Source organism: Tremella mesenterica (genome assembly GCF_000271645.1).
Source record: "Tremella mesenterica DSM 1558 unplaced genomic scaffold TREMEscaffold_1, whole genome shotgun sequence".
In the NCBI taxonomy this organism is placed as follows: Eukaryota; Fungi; Basidiomycota; class Tremellomycetes; order Tremellales; family Tremellaceae; genus Tremella; species Tremella mesenterica.
Genome location: NW_006711225.1, coordinates 4,156,390 through 4,177,892, shown reverse-complemented (window position 1 = coordinate 4,177,892; position 21,503 = coordinate 4,156,390). Strand labels below are relative to the sequence as shown.

The 21,503-nt window shown below is 46.4% G+C and overlaps 9 protein-coding genes across 9 annotated transcripts in view; 5 read left to right on the top strand and 4 right to left on the bottom strand.

The window, feature by feature from the left end:
- Positions 1-11: 11 nt before the first annotated feature.
- On the bottom strand, positions 12-1,640 carry TREMEDRAFT_73002 (uncharacterized protein). Its single transcript, XM_007002128.1, has 3 exons — positions 1,422-1,640; positions 912-1,296; positions 12-846 (listed from the first exon to the last, which is right to left on the bottom strand). Exons 1-3 carry the CDS (start codon positions 1,626-1,628, stop codon positions 128-130), a joined length of 1,311 nt encoding a protein of 436 aa, XP_007002190.1. The 5' UTR covers positions 1,629-1,640; the 3' UTR covers positions 12-127.
- Positions 1,641-1,809: 169 nt separating this feature from the next.
- Positions 1,810-3,729, top strand: TREMEDRAFT_24942 (uncharacterized protein; the record flags this gene model as incomplete). Its single annotated transcript, XM_007000498.1, has 4 exons — positions 1,810-2,238; positions 2,542-3,013; positions 3,077-3,280; positions 3,386-3,729. The coding sequence occupies 4 exons, from the start codon at positions 1,810-1,812 to the stop codon at positions 3,727-3,729; spliced, it is 1,449 nt and encodes a 482-aa protein (XP_007000560.1).
- On the bottom strand, positions 3,718-4,447 carry TREMEDRAFT_56141 (uncharacterized protein). Its single transcript, XM_007001023.1, has one exon. The coding sequence runs from the start codon at positions 4,358-4,360 to the stop codon at positions 3,989-3,991; it is 372 nt and encodes a 123-aa protein (XP_007001085.1). The 5' UTR covers positions 4,361-4,447; the 3' UTR covers positions 3,718-3,988.
- Positions 4,448-7,409: 2,962 nt separating this feature from the next.
- Positions 7,410-9,554, bottom strand: TREMEDRAFT_37192 (uncharacterized protein). The gene is made up of 5 exons (XM_007000816.1): positions 9,444-9,554; positions 9,334-9,400; positions 9,165-9,281; positions 8,356-9,121; positions 7,410-8,299 (listed from the first exon to the last, which is right to left on the bottom strand). Exons 1-5 carry the CDS (start codon positions 9,478-9,480, stop codon positions 7,463-7,465), a joined length of 1,824 nt encoding a protein of 607 aa, XP_007000878.1. The 5' UTR covers positions 9,481-9,554; the 3' UTR covers positions 7,410-7,462.
- Positions 9,555-9,822: 268 nt separating this feature from the next.
- TREMEDRAFT_24108 (uncharacterized protein) lies at positions 9,823-10,442 on the top strand (the record flags this gene model as incomplete). The annotated part of the gene is made up of 3 exons (XM_007000413.1): positions 9,823-9,907; positions 10,202-10,273; positions 10,363-10,442. Coding segments are annotated over 3 exons (237 nt in total), but the record flags the coding sequence as incomplete, so codon positions are not given.
- A 324-nt stretch (positions 10,443-10,766) lies between these two features.
- Positions 10,767-13,683, bottom strand: TREMEDRAFT_70913 (uncharacterized protein; the record flags this gene model as incomplete). The annotated part of the gene is made up of 3 exons (XM_007002007.1): positions 10,767-12,797; positions 12,863-13,272; positions 13,317-13,683. The coding sequence occupies 3 exons, from the start codon at positions 13,681-13,683 to the stop codon at positions 10,833-10,835; spliced, it is 2,742 nt and encodes a 913-aa protein (XP_007002069.1). The 3' UTR covers positions 10,767-10,832.
- Positions 13,684-14,271: 588 nt separating this feature from the next.
- TREMEDRAFT_42219 (uncharacterized protein) lies at positions 14,272-16,247 on the top strand (the record flags this gene model as incomplete). The annotated part of the gene is made up of 7 exons (XM_007000945.1): positions 14,272-14,586; positions 14,637-14,870; positions 14,923-15,008; positions 15,076-15,181; positions 15,228-15,584; positions 15,671-15,794; positions 15,931-16,247. The coding sequence occupies exons 1-7, from the start codon at positions 14,302-14,304 to the stop codon at positions 16,245-16,247; spliced, it is 1,509 nt and encodes a 502-aa protein (XP_007001007.1). The 5' UTR covers positions 14,272-14,301.
- A 1,103-nt stretch (positions 16,248-17,350) lies between these two features.
- Positions 17,351-20,494, top strand: TREMEDRAFT_70911 (uncharacterized protein; the record flags this gene model as incomplete). Its single annotated transcript, XM_007002006.1, has 7 exons — positions 17,351-17,394; positions 18,151-18,406; positions 18,557-18,661; positions 18,705-18,989; positions 19,036-19,244; positions 19,293-19,979; positions 20,092-20,494. 7 exons carry the CDS (start codon positions 17,351-17,353, stop codon positions 20,423-20,425), a joined length of 1,920 nt encoding a protein of 639 aa, XP_007002068.1. The 3' UTR covers positions 20,426-20,494.
- A 221-nt stretch (positions 20,495-20,715) lies between these two features.
- The window catches only part of TREMEDRAFT_37184 (uncharacterized protein), a 2,298-nt gene continuing 1,510 nt past the window's right edge, over positions 20,716-21,503 (top strand). The window contains exons 1-2 of the mRNA XM_007000815.1: positions 20,716-21,017; positions 21,188-21,391. Coding sequence (XP_007000877.1) covers positions 20,783-21,017; positions 21,188-21,391 — 439 coding nt within the window. The 5' untranslated portion in view covers positions 20,716-20,782. The remainder of the gene's footprint in view (positions 21,018-21,187; positions 21,392-21,503) is intronic.

Sequence of the window (21,503 nt, the reverse complement as noted above, 5' to 3'; positions counted from 1 at the left end):
AATGCACCGTTGACTTTATGTATATCATCTAGTACATTACCCTGAAGATACAATCTATAGCTCTTCAAATATGAGTGGGGTTGACACAAAATTACACCTCCATACTTACCAGTAAACCAGTACTTTTTCATCGATTCCCTTGCGTCTTTTCAAATTGCGAAGCAGAATTATAAGCTTCTCCCATACCAACATAAACCCCCATTTCTTCCCCATGGACATTGGCTATCAACCTACCTCTGTTTCCCTTCGCCCAGTCTGTTACACTTCCAACCGAAGGAGCATTCCACCATGTTCTCTCGGCCATCTCAATCCTTACCAACCCCAATCCCACATTCGGATGATGAGGAAGGAGAGAAAGGATCTTTCCTGCTGATCTAGCTTTTTTCAAAGTTGCGTCGGGAGGTGGATGATAGGTGATATCTATCTGTGACTCTTCGTCCGTGATGGAAGTATGTGATAAGTCTCCCGTGGTAGAGAACGTTGAAGTTGGCGTACTTAACTCAGGTAAAGGAGGAGATTCTGGCAAGGTTGGGGCGGTGGAGAGAGATGATACAGTGGGAGGTGAGAGAACAATTTCTGATAAAGGTTTATTCGAAGAAAGAGGGAAAAGTCGAATAGGTAATATACGTTTTCTTGTAGCACCAGTATGATATGTTCGTACTGTCAATTCTTGACCTAAATAACAACCTTTACGGAAATCTATACCTCCATGAATGTCCATACAACTTTCTAAAGGTAATGCTTGGGTAGGTAATATTTCCGTTGGACCTTCAGGTACACCGAGTAAAGTACGATTGAGATGATATATTTCAGTAAGGACAGAATCGTGTGAAGAGATAAGAGATGCTGATGTTTTAGCTCTGTTTAATATCTTAAAGAAAGCTTAGTGGATTGAGAAAAAAGATACCCACGTTTATCTCCCTTTGGTATTAAAACCCTTTTACCCATACTTCCCCAGCCAGCTCTTAAATCCCAACAACCAACTTCTCCTTCTTTCAAACCTAAATCTTTTACTCCTCCTTCCCATATCCAACCTCTTTCAGCTGCACCTCCACTTCCAAACTTCCATCTCTCCAGAGGTTTATGTCCTTCCATATCCTCTTTTGATCCCCAAGCGGAAAAAACATCCCATTCAGATGATACATCACGAAATCGGACTCTGGAACGAAGTTTGAAAGGTGGAAGTAAGGTCGTGAGCGGGTGAGGATGAGTAGAAGGGGATTGGTGAGTTATAAGATAAGTAGGAATGGTGGATGAAGATAAAGGGATTATGAATGTCGTATGTAGTACTCTACCCTTTTAGATTAGACATTTATCTCTATTCACTTCTATTCTAGCTGACTGTGATTGAATGAGGTAATGAAGGAAGAGGAGTTATGACATGATTTTGTAACATATTGACAAAAGAAGAGAAAACTCACAGAAGCATTGAGAAATCCACTATAACCTCCTTGAAGAGAATCTACATCTTTACAGCTCAAACCTTTGAGGAATTTCGTAGCGTCGGGACCGGATATTTCTAATACGGAGATATGAGGTAAGGGTGCTATTCGGGGAAGGTTGTTGATGTTTGTGGTCGAGTGTAATCTTCGATATGTTTGACAAAGTCGACTGCTTGATCCTTTCATGGCTCTTACTGCCCCGCTACCTCCCGAATTGCTACGATGCAGAGTAGTAGTAGAGAGAAGAAAGACAAGAGAGAGATTATTATGAATCATCGGAATTCTGAAATTCCAGTTCAAGTCCGACTTTTTGAATTGAAATTTCCGAACAGAAATTTCTTGTCATTCTCTTCTGCAACTCTGCATCATGTCAAATACTCAAAGTCCGGTACCTCCAGCAACCCCAACGGGCTCTACTAGCTCTACGACGTCTACGCAACCCCAAGTATCATCAAAACCAACCACAACAGAACCCCTACCCCCTCTCACCGGTTTCCGAGCAGCACTAGAACATACCGGTTTACCTCGAGGTTTATTAACTTGGAAACCTCGTCCACCATCACGTAATTGGTCCATCTTCTTCACTGTACTAGGAACCATCTCTTATCTCTACTACGATGACCGAAAACAATGTCGAGAGTTGAAAAAAGAATATTTACAAAGGGTGGAGAAATTCGGAAAGGAGAAATGTGAAGGAAGTTTGGACATACCGAGGAAAGTGAAAGTTTTTGGTGCTAAATGGCCAGAGGATGAAGATGAGGATAGGGCGTTGAGATATTTCAGAAAGTATGTCAAAGTGAGTTAACTTAATTTCTGTACCCTCCTCATGTCCAAATCACTATATGTCAAGTTTGGTCCACTTCCATTGTCCACAGTCGGAATGTAGTGCTGGAGAGTAAAAATTTGCTTTTGCCTTCACTCCTTGAATTCATATCATTTCTGTCTACTCATAACCATTGTCCTGCATACTCTATTTAGATATCTCACAAGTAGTATTTCACTCTCGGACCATTCCATTCAAATTTGAATTGGTGCGTCTCATGGGGGCGGACCTTTTGTTGAAAGAAAAACACAAATAGAGATCACAAACTAATCCCAGCCATATTTAGTCGCAGCAGCAATAGACTACGAACAAATACCTTCACCATTATACGGTTCCATAACTCGACAAGCTCATGCTGATATAAATCGTATTCGTCGTCAAAACCTTCATCTAGATCCTCCCCCTCCTCTAATCTCCGTACCTTCTGTCCTTGATCCGGAAGCGGTACGACGTAAAGATCTCGAAGGGGGGATAGTGCTCGTTGGACGTCCTTCGTTGAAAGAATATATGGAAGGTTTGAGAAGAGGTTGGAATGGGGATTTATCTCCTTGGATATGGGAAAAAGAAGTTGAAAAGAAATTAAATTCGGATGGGATTTTCGATCAACCTTCTATCCCTCCTGAGATACTTGATACCGATTCCAATGAAAATTATACAAATGACGAGATCTTCAACATCCCCAATCCCGATATTCCATCCGTTCCTAAACATATTGGATCTGATGCAAGACCTGATTCGAAATCTTCAAGTGGAGGATTATCTTTCCTTCGACCTAACTCCTCATCACTATTTAGATCAAATACTCAAACAGACAATATCATCTCTAATCATTTACAGAAACAACTCGAAACATTACCACCTCAACCTCCATTACTTTTGGTCCCATTTATGAACCGCAAAGGTTTTCTTCAAATCCCTTGGATGGTATACGACTTTTTCACCGAACGTCATCATGTTCGAACGGGTGGAGAAGCAGCTATGAAATTGATTTTTTCTCATACGAGGGAATTCCAGGGTCCTTCTCCCGCATTCTCATCTTCGACATCTTTCACTATGACAGAAGGTGAAAGTAAGAATGGATACTCAACAGAAGGTGAAAATGGTCATACAAATCAAGGAGAACACCAAAAAAGTGACCTTGATTTCGATCAAAACGTCGAAAAGTTCTACAAGAAATCATTTGACGAATTACCTAAACGAATGCAAAAAGCTAGAGATGATTATTATCCTGGTTTAAAACATCGTCTTCAACTCACTCGGGGCGAAGTGGAACCTACCAAAGACGAAGCGAATAGCAAAATCGTCTCGGAATCAGAATTGAGAGAAGAGAGAAAGAAGAAAGAGTTAAGGTGGATGGGTAATGAAGAAGGGTATGAGATAGTGAGGAAAGAAACACCAGTGGCTTGGGATGAGAAATGGAGAGGTTGGTTGAAAATCTATGATGATCCTGAGAAAGAGTCATGAATCGATGCATTCACATATGGAAGTTTTGCTATAAATCGCATTTCTTCCCTGTCCAGTTGATCTGACTACATTCACCTCGCCCTATCTGACGTGGCATCTCGACTCGAGAGGTAGGACGATTGGCTTGAATGGGTATATCGAAACAATGTGGAGAGAAAACGGGAGACGTCGAGCGATATGCTTCGGAAACTCTACCACGGCGCAGAGCTCGTTGTTTGGAAACACTTCCTCTGAACTCTCTCCCTCTTATCGTGTCAAATCAACGGTCTCGAGTCTGTCCCCACGATACCGGTAAATGCGCATAATATCCCGTTCCCCCATACTGAGGCCAAGCAGAAGCGGACGACAGAGTCTCTTGTGACCATACCGACCGCGGAGGGGGTAAAATACCAGTACCATTACCCGAAGTCAAACCCATGACCGATATTGGCATCGGACCCGAAGCAGCAGTTGGATTCAAGCCCGATCCTGGGAGAGGTACGGAGAGGGGTTGTCCGTTCCGAACGTATGGCAAAGCGGTATGAGTTGTCGCAAAAGTTTGTGAAGAGAGATGTGGGGCAGATGTCGATCCTGTATTCCACAATGCTTGTCCCACTCTCTTCTTACCCTTTTCACTCTCCTCTCTGGTCATGCTCCAAATACTCGAGTTGTGTTGATCACCACCGAAGAGCAAGGGTGATCCTTGTCCTGGGGACTGACGAGAGACGGGATGAGAACCTCCAGTTGTATGTTGAGATGCGCGAGGGACAGAGTCGAGGACGAGACTTTGCAATAAGTCAAGAGCTGTCGTACCGCTCTTGATGGGCGTATGTACGGGTATAGGGACCTGTTGTTCGACAAAGGGTTGAATATGCTCGTCCGCATGTGGTATCTCGTTCGAATCACCTAGAGCGACACGCATGGCAAGATTGATAGGGTCGTCTTCGGTCTCGGTACTGACAGAAGCAATTTCTTCGTGATCGTGTATCAGATGGAGAGAGTTGTTGGTGTAATCTTCAGGAATGACATGAGGCATGGGTACGGGCACAGGGAGAGCGACCTCGGATTGTGATACGACCATAGAGACAGGCGGCTGAGCTGGAGGCGGTGTCTTCGGGATGACCGGATCAGCCTTGAGAGCAGCCGCAGTCTTGGTTTGTAGGTAATCCATTGTTTTCCCAGCCTGGAAATCAGCTCGGGATTCACACCATGAGTCAAAACTTACCGAAGTTTGCGACAACAATCTCGCATCCACCTGAACATCCGAAAGTCGCATCAGTTGCTCTTCATTTGGATGAACGTGTTCTAATTCCTCCGCTCCCGGTTGAGGTAGGGGCGTCGATGGATGTGAACCCAAGGAAAGTGGTAGGAACCCCAGCATGTCAATGTCTTCTTCCAACACGGTCGACAAAGATGGCAATCGATCAATTGGGAAAATCTTTCCCATCGAAGTCAACATGAGCACATACGCTCTCCAGAAAGCCCGCTGAGTGTCGAGGAAATCATCGTCTGCGGTAGACGCCACACGACCGACATACTCGAGATGTATTTTCATCCATTTACTGATGATCCTGAGTGAGGGAAGGATGCGTCGGAGTACGGCGCTTATGTGTCGGTGTAGCTCGTCAGGAGAAGAGGGACCTGCCAGGTCACGAGACTGGGCTTCTTCAACTAACGCATCCACTGCAGCTTGCGCCTCCAGCATGGCGACCTTGAAAATGACCTCGAAGATGTTCAAAGTCATAGACAGTGCGCGAAGCTCGACTTGACGGCGTCGTTTCCGCTTCGAATCCGATTCTTTCTCCCCGTTCGCCTCTGTAGGGTTGAGCGAAGCAGTGGAACGAGCATGCCAGTGGGAGGCGATGCACATCACGGTGAGCTTTGCGATGGTTTCGGAGGGCAAACTGCGTTGGCGGAGGAGAGTTTCGAGATCCTGCAATGCTGTACGAGTGATTTCAGCGAGTTGAGAGAGACTGCCGTGTCAGCAGAGTGATATTTATGTGGACAGTTGAACAAGTGACTTACCCAATTTTGCGATAGAGGATAGCCATGATGACAAGGAAACTCCCTTTGAATCTGTCCACCGTATTGTCTTCAAGAACATCCTGGACCTTTTCGTTGCCTTCATCTTGTTGCAACTTCCACCATTGTTCGAAGATTCGAGTGAAGAACTTGTCAAGGATTTTGTCGGTGTCTTTGAACGGAGATTTGACCGCCATGGCCCGCCAGTGGTAGTAACCCATGGCAAAGTCGTCTTTGAGGTATATGTTGATGACTGCAATTTGATTGAAAGCGGAACCTGAGGGTGAGCATATGCCAATTGCACACCTGGGTCCAGGTTCAACAAGAATTTTGGAAATGTCCTGGAAGCAAGCGGAAGACGGGATACGATAGGAGAGAGGAGGAGCTCAAGCAGAGGGATAGACGGAGGCAGACAATAGCTCACCATCATCAGGTACAAGACTTCTGGCAGCTTCATAATATGCGATAGCCTTGGCAAACTTCTCCGTTTCTTCTTCACTCTCCACAGTGACATCCTTGTATGACTCTCTGTACCTTTCGAGATCTCCCAAACAGACCAAAGCCTTATACACTAACCCCAACCTGTCTTTCTTCTCTTCAACACCGACTTTTATTTCGTTCCTCTGAGACCTAGGGGAAGGATTCGTGAATCCCATGCCGACTCCGGCAAGAGCTACCTTCGCTACATCCAGTAGTCGGTAATACATCACCAACCTAGCAATGATATTTCTGTAAAACACGATATCTGCTTCCAAGGCGAAATGAAAGCGAGAGCGTATCTTGATGATGTCAGAGGTGTTACGACTACCATTGGTCTGACCGTTTTGAAGGCGATGTTCAGCTTTGGCGATACGATCCCTATAGGCGGAGATGAGAGAGTAAGAGGTCTTCATCCATAATCCGTCGAGCGACTGAGCGTGACTAGCTTGAGGCTCAGGAAAAAGTAGCATGATATAACTCTCTCGTGATCTCCTTCTCAGCCCAAAAAACACTATCAGATATGGAATAAGAAACTCACCTTGTCCTCGCTTCTTCCACATCTCGAGTCCAGGGTGGATAAAGCTTGAGAAGCTCTTTCATCTGTTCACTGAAAGCGAGAGCATTTCTGTGAGTCAGAGACATTTCGACGATTCGCATGACTGGAGGAAGGATGCTGAAGGAACAGGACGAAGAGACATCGCTCTGAGAAACGAAGAGAATTTGAGGGATCGGATGGAGAAATATTGATCAAGTAAACATGATCTCAAAGCGGCCAGTATGAGATGAAATAAACGTAACTACAGTGTAACTGGTCAAGAAGGGAAATAGAAGAACGATCAGAGGCGATGAGAAACAATGAATGTACACACTTTTGAATCACTTCCCGATCCTGCACTTGTGGAGGATGACGCCCCTCTGTCGATGGCGAGCCCGAACCCCTCTGGACCTGTCGAGCAGTACGTACACGACTGGGAGAAGGTTGCATGTCGAGCACCGACGGCTCTCTAGGTCGTCGATTGCTAAATGGACATGTCGGAGGAAACGAGTCGGAGATGGAGTGAGTTTGAAAGGAAAGAGAACTGAGTGGGAAAACCGTTGGCTAGGAGACTTTGTCAGTTTTCCTCGCCGTTCGCCACGTGGTTTTGTCATTACATAGCCGTTCACTTTGTGCATGTTCATGACGGCCTTGCGACCATGATAGGATGGTATGGGTGCATGAATATGCTAAGAGATACTGTCCACTACATATCCTCTATCCCCTATTGAACCAACCTCCGAGCCACGACTTGGATTTACTTTCCTCGCTTTGACTTCCCATGACATCTTGTCCTTTTTCAGATACCACCTTTCTCACCTCGGTCAACTTATCCGCTACATTTCCAATTGCCTCTGTCATTCTCTCCACTCCGGATGCAGGTGAAGAAGCCTTCCTACCAGCAAGCATCATCAGATCATCCATTGGCAGATCGACATAGTTAAACGCTGTGTCGAAGAATAAGGGCTTCTCGACACTGACCCCAAACAATCCTCTCTTCGCTGCCATATCAAGTTCTTGCACTTGCCTCTCGAGGTCCGCCAAATCGTCTCTTGATAAAGGAATAATCTCCTCTTTTAGAGATACATCGGCGCTGAACAACTCATCCCTCGCCTGCCGAAGCAACAAGCCTGCGCGCGAGAGAAGCTGTACAGCAGAGGCGTACGAAGGTTGAGGGTGGAGACAGTGGAGTCGGGCCAGGAGGAAGCACCTGGTAGCATGAAAGTGATCCTCGAGTCCTTGAGTACCCGCTCGTACCTCATCACGTTCCTCGACAATGGCCAGAGAGCGTAGCTGCGTCATACTCTGCAACACGGTGTCGTAGAGCTTCACCATGGCCCCGAGGCCTTTGACAGCTTCGGCCAATTTGGCCCTTCCGCCGGGAACCTTGAAAGATGAGATGTCGGTCGGAAGAGGGGTGGAGCCTCGGAGTGATTCGGCCAGGAGGAGATCTCGACGAATACGATGGGAAAGGAGGAGAAAGACGATATATTGATGAGCAAAAGAAAGAGATTTGGATGTTTCTGCAGAACGCAAAGATGTCGAAGCTGCGGCCTGATAACTTAGCCTCGAACCCATGACATCCTTGTCATTTGCACGAGTCGACTCACCTCATGATCATCGACCAAACGTTTAGCAACTTCCTCCGCTTCACCCAATACCGCCAACACTTTATCCCAACCCTTCATACTTCTACCTTTCCCACTCTCCGTTTTCCCCTTCAACCTTTTCAAAGCGTCTTGAACTTTGAGCATGACGCCTACCATCTCCGCACTTCTGAATTCCACTTTATCACCTGCAAATTCAATATCCTCCAAGACTTTCCTCTTCTCTTCCACATCATTCGCTCCCAGCTCTGCTCGTAAACTCTCAACGAGTTTACCAAACCCAGGTAATGTTTCCTCCATCATTTCCGCATCAACCTCACTCACGACGCCCTCGATGTCATGCGACTCCGTCCGACCCAGCTTGTAAGCAGCAAATCGAATCATGGGATCGTAAGCGTCCATACTCTCAGAAGCAAGGGCTTGATCGTATGAATCCTTCGCTGCATCTCTCAAAACAGTGAGGAGATTGCGACGAACTGCCAGATCCGTGAGTACCTCGGGGAATTGATTCTTCTCGAAGAAAAGTTCCGCACGGACGGAAAGATGGTAGATTGATATTTCGGCCAAGGTCTGATTGTTGAGTCGACCATCAGAAACGAGAGAAATGGATAGGTCGTAGAAGAAAGTAGAAAGTTTGAGAGCTCGTCGAAGCCAAGAAATCTGATCACGTTTGGTTTCTTTCGGTACTTTGGGATCCCGAGCTAAAGTTCGAAGTTGGTGAGAATGAGTCAATGCTCGTTCCACGGAAAACAACATAAAATGTAGGTGACTGCAAGTAAGCTTTAAACAAGTCTGAAAGATGGAAGACTGACCGAACATCTTGAATGCTATCTTTGGTTAATGGAGAAGGTTTTTTGTATACTTTACCTTTCCCACATGTGGTATGAGTTACTTGACGTAGACGATGGATTTTGTTTGCACAGTGTCGTCTAATCTATCAGCACGGATCTCTATCTTTTCACCAAGAAACTATTCACTGACCTGTATCGCTCATGGTCACCATTGCGGAGTCCATAGATGGCTCTCTCTTTACTCAGAAGGTTGAGTACTATGAGTGAGACCTCTGCGTAAATCACGATTTGAATACTCACCTTTGAATGATAGGTCTCCTTGGGGTTTATCAGTCATCTTGTGACCCTCTGAGACTAATCGCCCTCAGTAGATACCACTAGTACCACAGATACCACAGAGACCGCCCCCAGAGTACCAGAGTGATGTCCAAGAATGTTCCACCGTTCACAGTAAGGCCAGATATTGAATATTTTGAAGATATTTTACTGCATTAATCCCATCCCTTGGCCAGCTCACAAGCTCACAAGACAGACACCCCTACTCGGAAGTTCACCATCTTCACCATGTCAGCCAAGGCGAGTCTTTCACGTATTCTCACATAACCATCCACTGACATGACAGCCAAGAGGAGCTCCCCAAAGAGGTCGTGGTGCCGCTCCAGCAGGTCCAGATAGAGGAGAGAAAAAGAAGAGAGAATCAATTTTGAATCTGGCGAATTATGTTGACAAGTCCATCCGGGTCAAATTCATGGGTGCGAGGGAGGGTAAGTTTTTCTGTATCACTCTTATCTCTCATACCTTCATCTTCACCTTTCAAAGTATTATCATGACTGAGCACTTCACACCTTGCTCCCTTTAGCCCTGCCCTTGAATGTACTGACCTTGAACCTCTCATACCACCTTAAACCTCTACCCTTCGCTACACCGAAAGTCAAGATTATCGTAATGATGCGGTCATACTGGTGGGAATCATCCTTCTCGAGGAGAACGTGAACTCTTCTTTTCTTTGAATATGGAGGTTATTGTGAAGGTGAAGCGACGATATATCTGATATTCAGTGACAGGCACTTTGAAAGGTTTCGATCAACTTATGAACCTTGTAATGGACGATGTAGTTGAAGAATTCGAAAGTGAGTTTTTCTTTCTTGTCTTCCAAATCATACTATTTCGCAGATCATAGAGAAGTTAGACATGTTATAGGACATTAAACTGACAATAGACGGTATGCCTTCTCGATCATTAGGTTTGGTAGTTCTTCGAGGACCTAATATAACACTTATATTACCTACCGATGGATCTGCAGGTTTGTTCCTCTTCCCTGCCCCTTGTATCTTCCTCTCACTCCATATCGCTACACCTTCCTTGTGATCCTCTTCACTCCCTATGTGTTCTGATTTCATCAAAAACAAGGGTCATGAGGTGCTTCAGTCTTTCGTCGTTGGGCACACCTTGATGTACGGTCAACCTCCCCCCTCCCCATTTGTGCAGCGAGGTAGCATGGTAGGGGCTAATGAACAGAAATCGAAAATCCTTTCACATGATTATATCCCATGCACACGTATCATCCATCACACTGCCTTCTCACTATTTCAAGCGCTCTTTGCGTGCTGTTGCACCCTCCATATGACTCATGACATGTCATAAAGACTGATATGAACGTCAGACGTGAAATGTTGATATGTCTAAAATCTACAACGCTCCAAGTGGATCCCAAGCTTTCCTCTCGCCTCCCATAGCTGCTTCCACGATGACCTTATCTTCATCTTTTCCCATCTTGCCCTCATCCCCAATCCCCGCTCCCACTTCCTTCCCTGACAGTTCTGAAGTACTGATAGATTGACCCAATTTGTTTCCCCACGGATTGACCGGACTCGGCTCTCTTTTCATAGTCGTTTCAGTAGACCAAGGATTCGTCTCTGACGGTATCCTCAACCCTCCTTGAGCTAAACTGGTAGGTAATCTCGGCGCTGGTAAACCAGGAGCCGGGTATTGACTCGCTGCGTCTACTCTCTCCCAAGTCTCTCCATCCGCATTTCCCTCTGCTCGGATCTGACTCAAAGCGTCCTGTGAGATATTCTTGATCTCCCTCGCTGCTCCTTGTATCACATTCAACGCTCCAGATGAGATTTGTGACAATTGTCCCCAATTCCACCCCCCAGTCGAAGTGTTTTGTGTCTGAGATTGTCTCCCATGCGGTTGAAGGGAAAAAGCTGACGAAGTGGAATAAGGTCTGAAAGTATCTTTCTTCCTCTCTTCTTCCATGAGATTCGGAACTGACCTTGATTCCGGTGGAGCCGGAGAGGGGTTGGTAGATGATCGTGTGGAGATGATATTGTCCGATGTGGAGATGGATAATCCAGAAATGACACCTTCGATTGAGATAGGATCTGGTTGACCTGCACCCACCGGTCCTAACATATCAGCTCCTGGAGCTTGTTGTAATGCCAACTTTGACCCATTCATCTCTTCATCCCCCCTTCGAAAAAGTCTGAACCAGAATTTGACATCCTTGGGATCAGGCATGAGCACACCTTGATCCGCGCTATTCTCCCGAGATGTAGATTCGTCCAGCTTGGGATCATATTCCGAATTGAGATATCCTTCTTGTTGTTTAGGTCGATCGAACCAATCCCATGCGGAAACTGTACGATTTACATAAGGTTTTCCAGATATGGGTACTCTACGATCACGTTCATTGTTGAATAAGAAAGTACCGAATTGACAAGCGTAGAGATGATAATGTATGTCAAGTAAAAGATTCTCGTTAAACTCGAATCGTTTGGGATATTGACGCATGATTTGATAAACACATTCAAGGAATTGAGCAAAGACTGGTGAAATTTCTTTCAAATGAGATTTACTAGCAAATTGCTTTTGCACGCTTGCGAAAAAAGCTTGCGCAGCACGTTGTGCACCATTTGGAGCTTCCTCATCCGATTCGTCATCAAGAACATCTGTCACGGTGAACAACTTCTCTGAAGAAAGATGTCCTGACCGATCAAGAAATTTATGGCCAAACGCTAACCAATCTTTCTCTATAAGCACCTTGAACCCGTGTAGGGTACGATAATACGGATCGAGACAGATTTGCGCCACGGCTGAAAGTTGAGATGTCCGATCCCATCCGTCTGAACAATGTATGAGGACATGAGATGCGTTCAAGTGGATATTACGAACGATGACTAAAGCACCGTCCAATAGAGTCGATATGTGTCGTAACCAATTGCTCTTCCTTAGTAAACCTCGATCTATGGGAGTACTGGTCATCTCTGACTCCACGATAGCTTCAGCAATGGTTCGAAGGGAGTTACGCATGACGTGAATGTTGTCGATCCCTAGATACGCTTTCTTGCCAGTTCGATAATTGTCCATATTTTCTGTTCCTGCCCCCATGGCCACGTTTGCCATAGCGTTCGTGGTTGGCCGAGCATCGATGATGAGATTGGTCGAGGTGGATCCGTAAATTGGGGGTAAGGATGCGATGGCGGAGGAAGGGGAGGTTTGAACGGAAGAAAGGGGATCTGGGGCGGTTTGGAAGTAGGCGTTCTCAGCTGAGAGGTGTGATGAAAAGATACATTCAACTAAACGTTCATCTTGTGCTGATCGAGAGTTTTTCAGACCGACCATAGGTTGAGATGATCGTGTAATCGAAGCCTGCCAGTTAGTCTGAGTTACGTTTGGAAATATATGAGTGATTGGGGAGGACAGTGCAACCGCACCTGATTGGCCCAGTGAAGATAGGTCAGAGCGGGTATTCTTGCCTTGCTACGATATTTGCCCGCGTATACAAGAGTTGAATCGCTTATGCGACTAGGGACGACCAGCTTGCTAGGATATGTAGGACAAAAGGAATAATCTTTGTTGATATCTGTAAACCTCCAAGCTTTGGTACGAGATCCTACACCTTGACGAGCGAACTCTGCTCGGGGGTTGAACGTTCCCCATCCTGTCGACGGTTCGGCAGATGGATTAGCAGGCATCAAAGAGGGTAAAAGAGCTTTCGGTGGGGAGGTCGTCAAAGGTGAAGGAGCATCTGGTGAGAATGTTGATTCTTTCGTAAATGAATGAGAACCAGAAGGGTCAGGTGGTGGTAGGGAATAGAAGAAGGCGTATAGTTGTTCCACTGAAGCTAGATTATCAGCATTCGTATGCGGAGGTAAGAATTAGACTCACATGCAACAGCACAGTCCTTCACACTCTGCCAAACATCCTCAGCACCACCTTCCATAGCTTTAGGGAATAAAAAGACATAGCTGTCAAATGTCCTCGTACGGATTTGAAGTGGATATAAACCTTGTATACCTTGAGGTAATCGGGTGAGTAATGTTATGGAAGGATATGGGACCCATATCTCTTCTGGTTGAGAAGGAGACCTGGATGAAGATGGGTCATCAGGCGTAGGGGAGAAGATGAGGTGATGAGGTGTGAGATGAAGGGTTCCGTCGAGTCGTTGACGGGTAGGTGTTCCATCAGGTGTCGTTGGGGGTATGGGACGTTCAAGGAGAACATTTTCAACTCGAGCGACACGTATGCTGTCCATGATCAGTCGCAACTTGATGGGTATGATAGGTCAAGGGTGAAGGGATGATGTGGAGGGAAGATGGCGGAAGGAAGTCTCAGTCTCTCGATCGTGGTCGCCTCTCTGTTCTTCCTCTTCTATCATCACTTACAAGCAGTCAAGGGTATCTCTCGTTTGTTGGTCTATCCTCCTCACATAGCGTGCTGCATGCCAGCTTGCTCGTTTCGCTTGACTGTTCTGTCACTCTGTCATCGCCTCACCCCCCTTCTACCTCGTCGTATCGTGACTGCCACGCGATCCGAGCTCGGTGCATCAATCCTCGTAACCCTCACTTCTGTCTCTACATTCCTCAGCTCTAGCTCGGCATACTCCTTTTATAGCACGCATACACCTCCATCATGCCCAATTCCGCTCTGGCTGCTGGCCAAGGTCAAGGGCTACATTCTTTCGGCACCATCTTGTGAGTCTACTCAATGCCCTTTGTGTCATCTGTGACTGACAAGTGTTCACAGGAAAAGACTCGAAGGTAGGTTACATTGTCACTTCATCGCTCGGATCATAATCGACCTTGTCTCAAAGCATATACAGTTAGCTGCAGCTGATACCTCAGCTGTCACTTCTCGACTCGAAGATGTCGCCATGTCACAATCATCCCCAGCTCCAACGTCATCACTTCGATCACCCACCGCGGCAGATCATGATCTCGTCTCCAATCATGTTGTCTCGCCACAGACGTCCGCTCCACCCGCTCCAGCACCACCACCTCCACCCCCACCCGAAGCTTCAGCTTCAGCTCCAGCTCAAACTACCCCGACAGAGACCATGAGTCCCGCCGTGCAGGCTTACCAAACCCAGATTATGGACGACGCACTGGCCGCTTGCATTGCTCAATCTAAGAAACTCGGTGGAATCGTTGAGCAACATGTGCGTTCCATTTCTTGCTTGACTGAATTTGAGCAACACTGATACTATAGGTGGCATTACTCGAACCCTTGTGTTCTGCCCAGTTGGCGTTCTTAGAGATGGCATCAAAACATAGCAAACCTTCTGCAAATACACTCCTTCCTCTGCTCAAACCACAGGCAGATGCTATCCAAGCTGTCATGGAGACTAAAGAGACTCTAAATCGGAGCAAAAAAGGCAGGGAATGGGGTACATGTTTGAGTACCGTGAGTGAAGGTGTGAGTGCTTGGGGCTGGGTACAAGTGGTAAGTCCTCTCCTCCCATGTTGTGGTAAGTGAGTGATTGCTGAGGAGAAAGGAACCGGCTCCAGCACCATTCGTGACTGAGATGAAAAGTGCCGCTCAGTTCTGGGGGGATAGAGTGATAAAACAATTCAAAGAAACGTAAGTCGTTTAGTTTTGCTTCTTCGGAAGTATCGAAGTTTGAGAGTGAGGTCTCGTTGACATGTAGCAACCCGGATGCTGTTGCTTGGTCCAAATCATTCTCAGATTTACTCGATCAGTTGCAGAAATATGTCAAACAATGGCATACCACCGGAGTAGCTTGGAACCCTAAGGTAAGCCTCGTCCCTTATGCATCAGCGTATCAGCTAATGCCACCAGGGACCCCCTGCACCTTCGTCGATTTCTACGACCAATGCACCTTCTGCAGGTTCAGCACCACCACCTCCGCCCCCACCACCCCCTATCGGGACTACGTCATCTGCACCGGCAGCAGGAGGTCAAGCTGCCTTACTCGCAGCTCTCAATCGTGGTGGTGCCGTCACTTCTGGTCTGAAGAAAGTGGACCCGTCTCAAATGACTCACAAGAATCCCGACTTGCGGGCATCGGGGACAGTGCCAGATACGAGCGTCAAGCGTTCTCCACCTGCCCTCAAGCCGAAACCTGGTTCAAGTGCTCCGACGACGACTAAGAAACCCGCGAGACTGGAATTAGAGGGTGGGAACAAGTGGCTGGTTGTGAGTTAATTGTCAAAGTCGCATTCACTGTCACGCTGTTTTCTCGCCGTGACCATTAGAGTGATCGAGAGACTGACAAGTCACAGGAGAACCAAGAAGACAATAAAAACATCGTCATTGAAGATACTGAATTGAACCACACTGTACACATCTTCAGTTGCAAGAATTCGGTCATCAAGATCTCCGGGAAGATTAACGCTGTATCAATGGGTGAGTCACTACCCTGTTCTACAAGCTGTCGTGGTTTCCAGTCGAGAGAAAATAAGGTATTTCGTGTTATGGTGCAGACAGTACTAAGCACATAACAGATGGATTGTCACCCGGAGGGAACACCACTAATCACCAGTCGGATGCAAGAAAACTGCCGTCGTACTTGACACTGCCGTCTCCACACTATCCATCACCTCGTCACCCTCGTTCGAAGTTCAAATTACAGGTACGATCCCTACCATCCAAATCGATACCACCGACTCGGGGTCCATATACCTGAGTAAAGAGTGCATGGAAAAAGTGGAGATTATCACGAGTAAAACCAGTTCGATCAATATCAGCGTTCCTACGGGGGAAGAGGGTGATTTCGAAGAGAAACCAATACCAGAACAAATGCGTAGCAAGATTGTATCTGGTAAAATAATCACAGAAATTGTAGAGCATGCGGGGTGAGTAAATTTGTGTGACATGAAAAATATGGATGTGACATGCTTTTTGTTTGCGTGAGACGTTATGTACTTGTGAATCACTACTTTTTGCTTCCATCTTCAATTCCTGCCCAGATCACCCTTCTTTGGGAGGATATATGCACTGAGGACTATGAAGATCCGGCAGCACGATATATCGTCACCATTTTATCTTCTCCCGCAATGGCGAATTGCTTCCCTACACCTGAACCACCGACCGAAGCGGGTTGCCAGTCTAATCCCCACACCTCAGACGAAGTCTGTATGGTTGAAACGCAGCTTCGTTGTCCGATGTCCCACAATTTGACCATATTATCTGCTCCTCTATATGATCAGCAAAACAATTTGTGAACTTCTCAATGGTTTAGAGACGATGGATCATGCGGCATCCATGACCATGCATGATAAAGAGATGGAGATGGTCGAGATTGTAGAATATAGGGGGAAAAACTCACCCAGATCCGAGCAACTTGCCATCTGGACCAGCGGAAACACGTAAAACCCAACTTTGATGTCCTTGTAATATAGCGACCGCACCTTCTCCTCTAGTTTGGCCTGATTTGGATCCTGCTCGGACATCATGTATAACAATTCGATGATCGTCGGATCCAGAAAAGAGCCACTACGAGATCAGTCGATAGTCTTGATTTGGTTCATCACTCCGAGGGAAAAAGGAATACATATATTCTATAAGGGTCAGAGGGGGAGAAATGAACAAACTCACTTGAGAATCTTCTGACCATGAAATAGTCCTCACTGCCATCGCATGGGAAGTATAAGTTGCCAATACCTCTCCAGTTTCCACATCGACGATCATAATCTGTCCTGATTCAGTGGCCAAAGCTAAACTTTGTCCATCTGGTGACTCTCCTTTCAGCTCGTTCGTATGAAGCGAATGAGAAGGATTTACGAATTTTACGTCCATACCGAATTTACCTTTCCCAGTATCTATAACCCTTGCTTCACCAGATAATGGATTAAAGGATGATTCCCCTTGACCATTGATATCTTCCGTGATTATTTTAGAGATGGAATCTTTAGGTATTGTTCGGAAACCAAGTTTGGAAGATCGACCTGACCAAGCCCAGCATGAAAGAGAAGGATGTACAGCACATGCGAAAGCTGGTAGTGCTGTCAGTCAGTTTTGAAAGGGAATGAGATGAAGTAATAGAATCACTAGTATCTCCAATCTTCTCTCGACCAGTATCAGACTTCCCTACCTCTTCCCCTGATTCAAGATCTAACAAAGCGACTGTCCCATCTAAACTTCCCGACAGGGCGTATCTCCCATCGCTCGAAGTGGCCAGAGAAGAGATGGCGAGAGGATTAGCATGGATATCCTGTAGAGGTACAGTCAAGTCGGAGGGATCGTATACCCTTATATGCCCGTCGGCACAACCTGAGATTAATCGATCTGCTGAAGTCCATGAAAGTGCCCAGATGGCATCGGGATGAGCTATCAAATTAGCCAGTGCTAAGCGAGCCGTGTTGATTAATAACACTCACAAGGAGAGGACTCTTGTTGGAGGTATGAAAGAGACTTTAGTTCAGCTGTCTTATTCCTATCGAGGTCTGAGCACTTACCATGATGGTTTTGAATTGTTAGATCACTCAAGTTGTATGTGAACCAACTTGGGGAGAGGGGACATTCGAATGGAATGTGGGCAACCGTGAGAAAGCGCAAGCTTCCGACGGAAAGGTATTTCAACCAATCGATGCATGGACAACCATACCTTACCACCATGGCCGAGACACCGATAAGTCCACAATATGATCTTTCTCCTTCTCACCGTTATCTCAATCTCGAACATTTGGCGATGAAGTTGGGAGGACGACAATCAGGGAACAAGAATGATTCATAAAGCTCTCCTCTTGTCACTCCTTTTCAGATCATTATGGCTCTTAATCCCTCAAACTTACTTCCAACCCGACGAATTTTATCAAGCTCTCGAACCTGCTCATCATCACGTATTCGGGTACGGTCATCTCACTTGGGAATGGCGTGATCTACCAAGTAGTTCACAAGGTAGCTGGTGGGGAGATGTAGTGGAAGGAGGTAGGATGAGAAGCTGGTTCTGGCCGAGTCTCTTCGTGGGGGTATATCAATTATTGAGGTTTTGTAAGCTTGACGATACATTCCTCTTGGTACGTCCTTTTTGCTCCCCGCCCAACTTTTACCTACTCAACTCATATGAACGCTTGCTCTTCTCACTTTCGGCCGTGTGAATTGTCGATCAAACAAGGAGACAAGACTGGCATGGAAGAGCAACGTTAATGTGTGGGCTGACGGACCAGGTGGTAGCACCTCGAATCATCGGTGTGTTCGTAGCTGCTATGACTGATTGGTATACCTACCGTCTTTCGTCCAAGCTCATAGGTGAAGGATCTGCTGCAGGTGCAGTAAGCTTCTCACTCGTTACGTTGTTCTGGCTTACCATCTCAGCTCTTTCTTTCCCTTACATCCCTCTTCAACGCCCATTTGCTCCCGAGGGCACTATCGACTTCACCAGAGACAATGCTCACCACGATGGCTCTGACATACTTTCCCTTACCTCCTCCGGAAGTACCATCTCATGTGCCTGTCGATCAAGTAGGCTCGGAGAATCGACAGAACGAGAAAGTTCCCATATCGTCACTGGACGGAACAGCTGGAAATATCGTTCCAAGTAACATCGAGAAACCGCAGGAGAAACAGGCGAATAAGCATGTTGAAGAGTTGAACTACATCGTGATGGACCGAATGAGATGGAATTTGAGAGGACATACACCGTGAGCGATTTCTGTGTCTGCCCCATGTGACTGACGTGTACAGACCCAAAGACTCGCTGATTTTGAGTGTTGCACTTGCAACCACGGCGATATGTATCCGGCCGACTACGCTTCCTTTCTGGGCTTATATGGGGGTAGAGCTCCTCGCTCGTCAGTACAAGTATCATGGTGTACTTTCCTCTTTGGGCACGATGGTGACCAGCGCTATAACGGTGTGAGTCCTGATTTCAACCGTTTTTAGTGCAAAATGCTGATGTCTCAGGCTCATGGTTTTGGCAGCGTCAACAGCAATTGACTACCACTTCACAGGACGATTAGTCTTTCCCATTTTAACTTTCTTTCACCGAAACATCTTCCTCGACATTTCTTCATTCTACGGCTCGACCACCCCTTTCTATCATCTTACACAATCAATACCCATTATGCTATTTCCCACTCTCCCATGGGTCATTCCCGGCTTCATCTCCTGTTTGTTCCCTTCTTCCCACCTACCTTCTTTCCTGATAAAACTCGATCGTCCGCCAGGACTACGGATACTAGCACGAAGTATCACCTTCTCAATCACCATTCTATCTCTTTCTCCGCACTCTGAATGGAGATTTCTGCACCCTTTCCTCCCGCCCCTTCTTCTCTTTGCCATTGCTCCTCTCGTCAAAGGTTACATACCCAACTTTGGAGGATGCTACCATTTTCGCCAAAGTATCAGACAATATTGTCGGTTTCCAAAAATACCCTTTTACGTCATATTACTCTTGCCTATCCTGCCATTTGCATATCTGAACCTTTTTCATGGAAGGGCTCAAGTGGAAGTGATGAATGTCCTTCGCACGGGCAAGGTGGGACAGGTGACCGGGGTGGTAGGATTGATGCCTTGTCATTCTACACCATGGATGAGTCATTTACATCGTAATGTTCCAGCTTGGTTTCTGACTTGCGAGCCACCTCTACGGTAAGTGCACATTCGAGTACAATATCATCCATATCCCCATGTTAGTGTTGCTGCACGTGACTCTTGACATTGATGCGACTGAAAGGGAAGTGTCAATGGCTGACGTCTACAGTGAGGATCATTCCCATATCACACAGCAGCAAGTGTTTTATTGGGGTCCCATCACATACCTTGAAAACGTCTTCCCACATTCACCGATATCCACTCCTCATACGTCTCCTCGAGGTTCTATCCCTCACTTCGACACAACCGCACTGTCGCACATCATCCTCTTCGGCGAGTTACTTGAAAGGCGTGACTCGTCACAGCAGGATGATCGAACAGTGCGAGAGACATTGGTACGAATGGGGTATGAAGAAGTGTGGCAGATGTGGAACGGGTTCGATTTACTCCAGGATGAACCTGAGCGCAGAGGGGGAGTGCGGATCTGGAGAAGGATGGTATAATCTTTTGTCAGGAAATGAAAGTGATAGAATCATAGCATGCTCATTTTATTTCTGCATAGGATCGTGTGTTCCAGCTCCTGCAAGTACAGTATCTCCCTCACGCACCCACAAGTACATACTCGTAGTTCCTTCATCCCAGATCACAGAACTCAAATCACGGTGAGCAATAACGAAAACTGCCACATGCCACTACCATATATCATGCCACATCTTTCCCGATCAAAATTCCCGACAAACACCGACACCGTTCGAAACTTCACTTTCAACTTCCAAATCCTCAACCTAACGAACCACTTTCAACCTACCCAAACTCCTTCCTCTCTATCATAATCTCACAGCGGAAGAAGGCTATTCAAAATGTCTGACGCTGGTTCTGAAACTTCCAACCCCCCCGCGGCCGAGGTCGAAGCCGTCGAAGTCGCCGAAGTTTCAGCTGAAAAGTCTGGTCCCATGTCCGTAGAAGATGCTTTGCAAGAAGTTATCAAGCTAGCTTTGGTCCATGATGGTCTTGCCAGAGGACTTAGAGAATGCGCCAAAGCTTTGGACAAAAGGGAAGCACATTTATGTGTATTGGTTGAGACTGTGACTGAGGGTGAGTCGTCGTCATGTCTATACTACCGTTCGATCTAGCTGACATGGGTCTCTTCATTTTTGTCGCTATACTTTTACATGTTTCTTCCTCTCATCATACTCCAAATCGACTTTGACTATTTCGTTTATTGTCCCTACCCCTCGGACCCTACTATGTTCTTCACACTCTAGCCGAATACCTCAAACTCATCGAGGCGCTCTGCGCGGAACACAGCATCCAACTCATCAAAGTTTCCGATGCGAAGGTCCTCGGTCAATGGGCCGGGTTGGCTAAGATTGACCGAGAGGGGAAACCACGTAAGGTCGTGGGATGTTCTTGTGTCGTAGTCACCAACTACGGTCAGGATTCTCCTGCCCTTCAAGTACTCTTGGAATGTGAGTTTTCTCATCGCATTCGTCCGTGCTTCATCTAACACTCTCCCTGTACAACTTGACACGAATTGTACACATTCCACGGGGTCTCATATTGTCTTCATGCAAGTCACAA

Coding starts and splice junctions, on each gene's coding strand:
- TREMEDRAFT_73002 (XM_007002128.1), bottom strand. CDS start 1,628: ATGAAAGGATCAAGCAGTCGACTTTGTCAAACATATCGAAGATTACAC. Junction 1,297..1,421: donor GTGGATTTCTCAATGCTTCT/GTGAGTTTTCTC, acceptor CTAATCTAAAAG/GGTAGAGTACTACATACGAC. Junction 847..911: donor AATACCAAAGGGAGATAAAC/GTGGGTATCTTT, acceptor CTAAAACATCAG/CATCTCTTATCTCTTCACAC.
- TREMEDRAFT_37192 (XM_007000816.1), bottom strand. CDS start 9,480: ATGACTGATAAACCCCAAGGAGACCTATCATTCAAAG. Junction 9,122..9,164: donor GATAGCATTCAAGATGTTCG/GTCAGTCTTCCA, acceptor GCTTACTTGCAG/TCACCTACATTTTATGTTGT. Junction 8,300..8,355: donor GTTTGGTCGATGATCATGAG/GTGAGTCGACTC, acceptor CTAAGTTATCAG/GCCGCAGCTTCGACATCTTT.
- TREMEDRAFT_56141 (XM_007001023.1), bottom strand. CDS start 4,360: ATGACCAGAGAGGAGAGTGAAAAGGGTAAGAAGAGAGTGGGACAAGCA.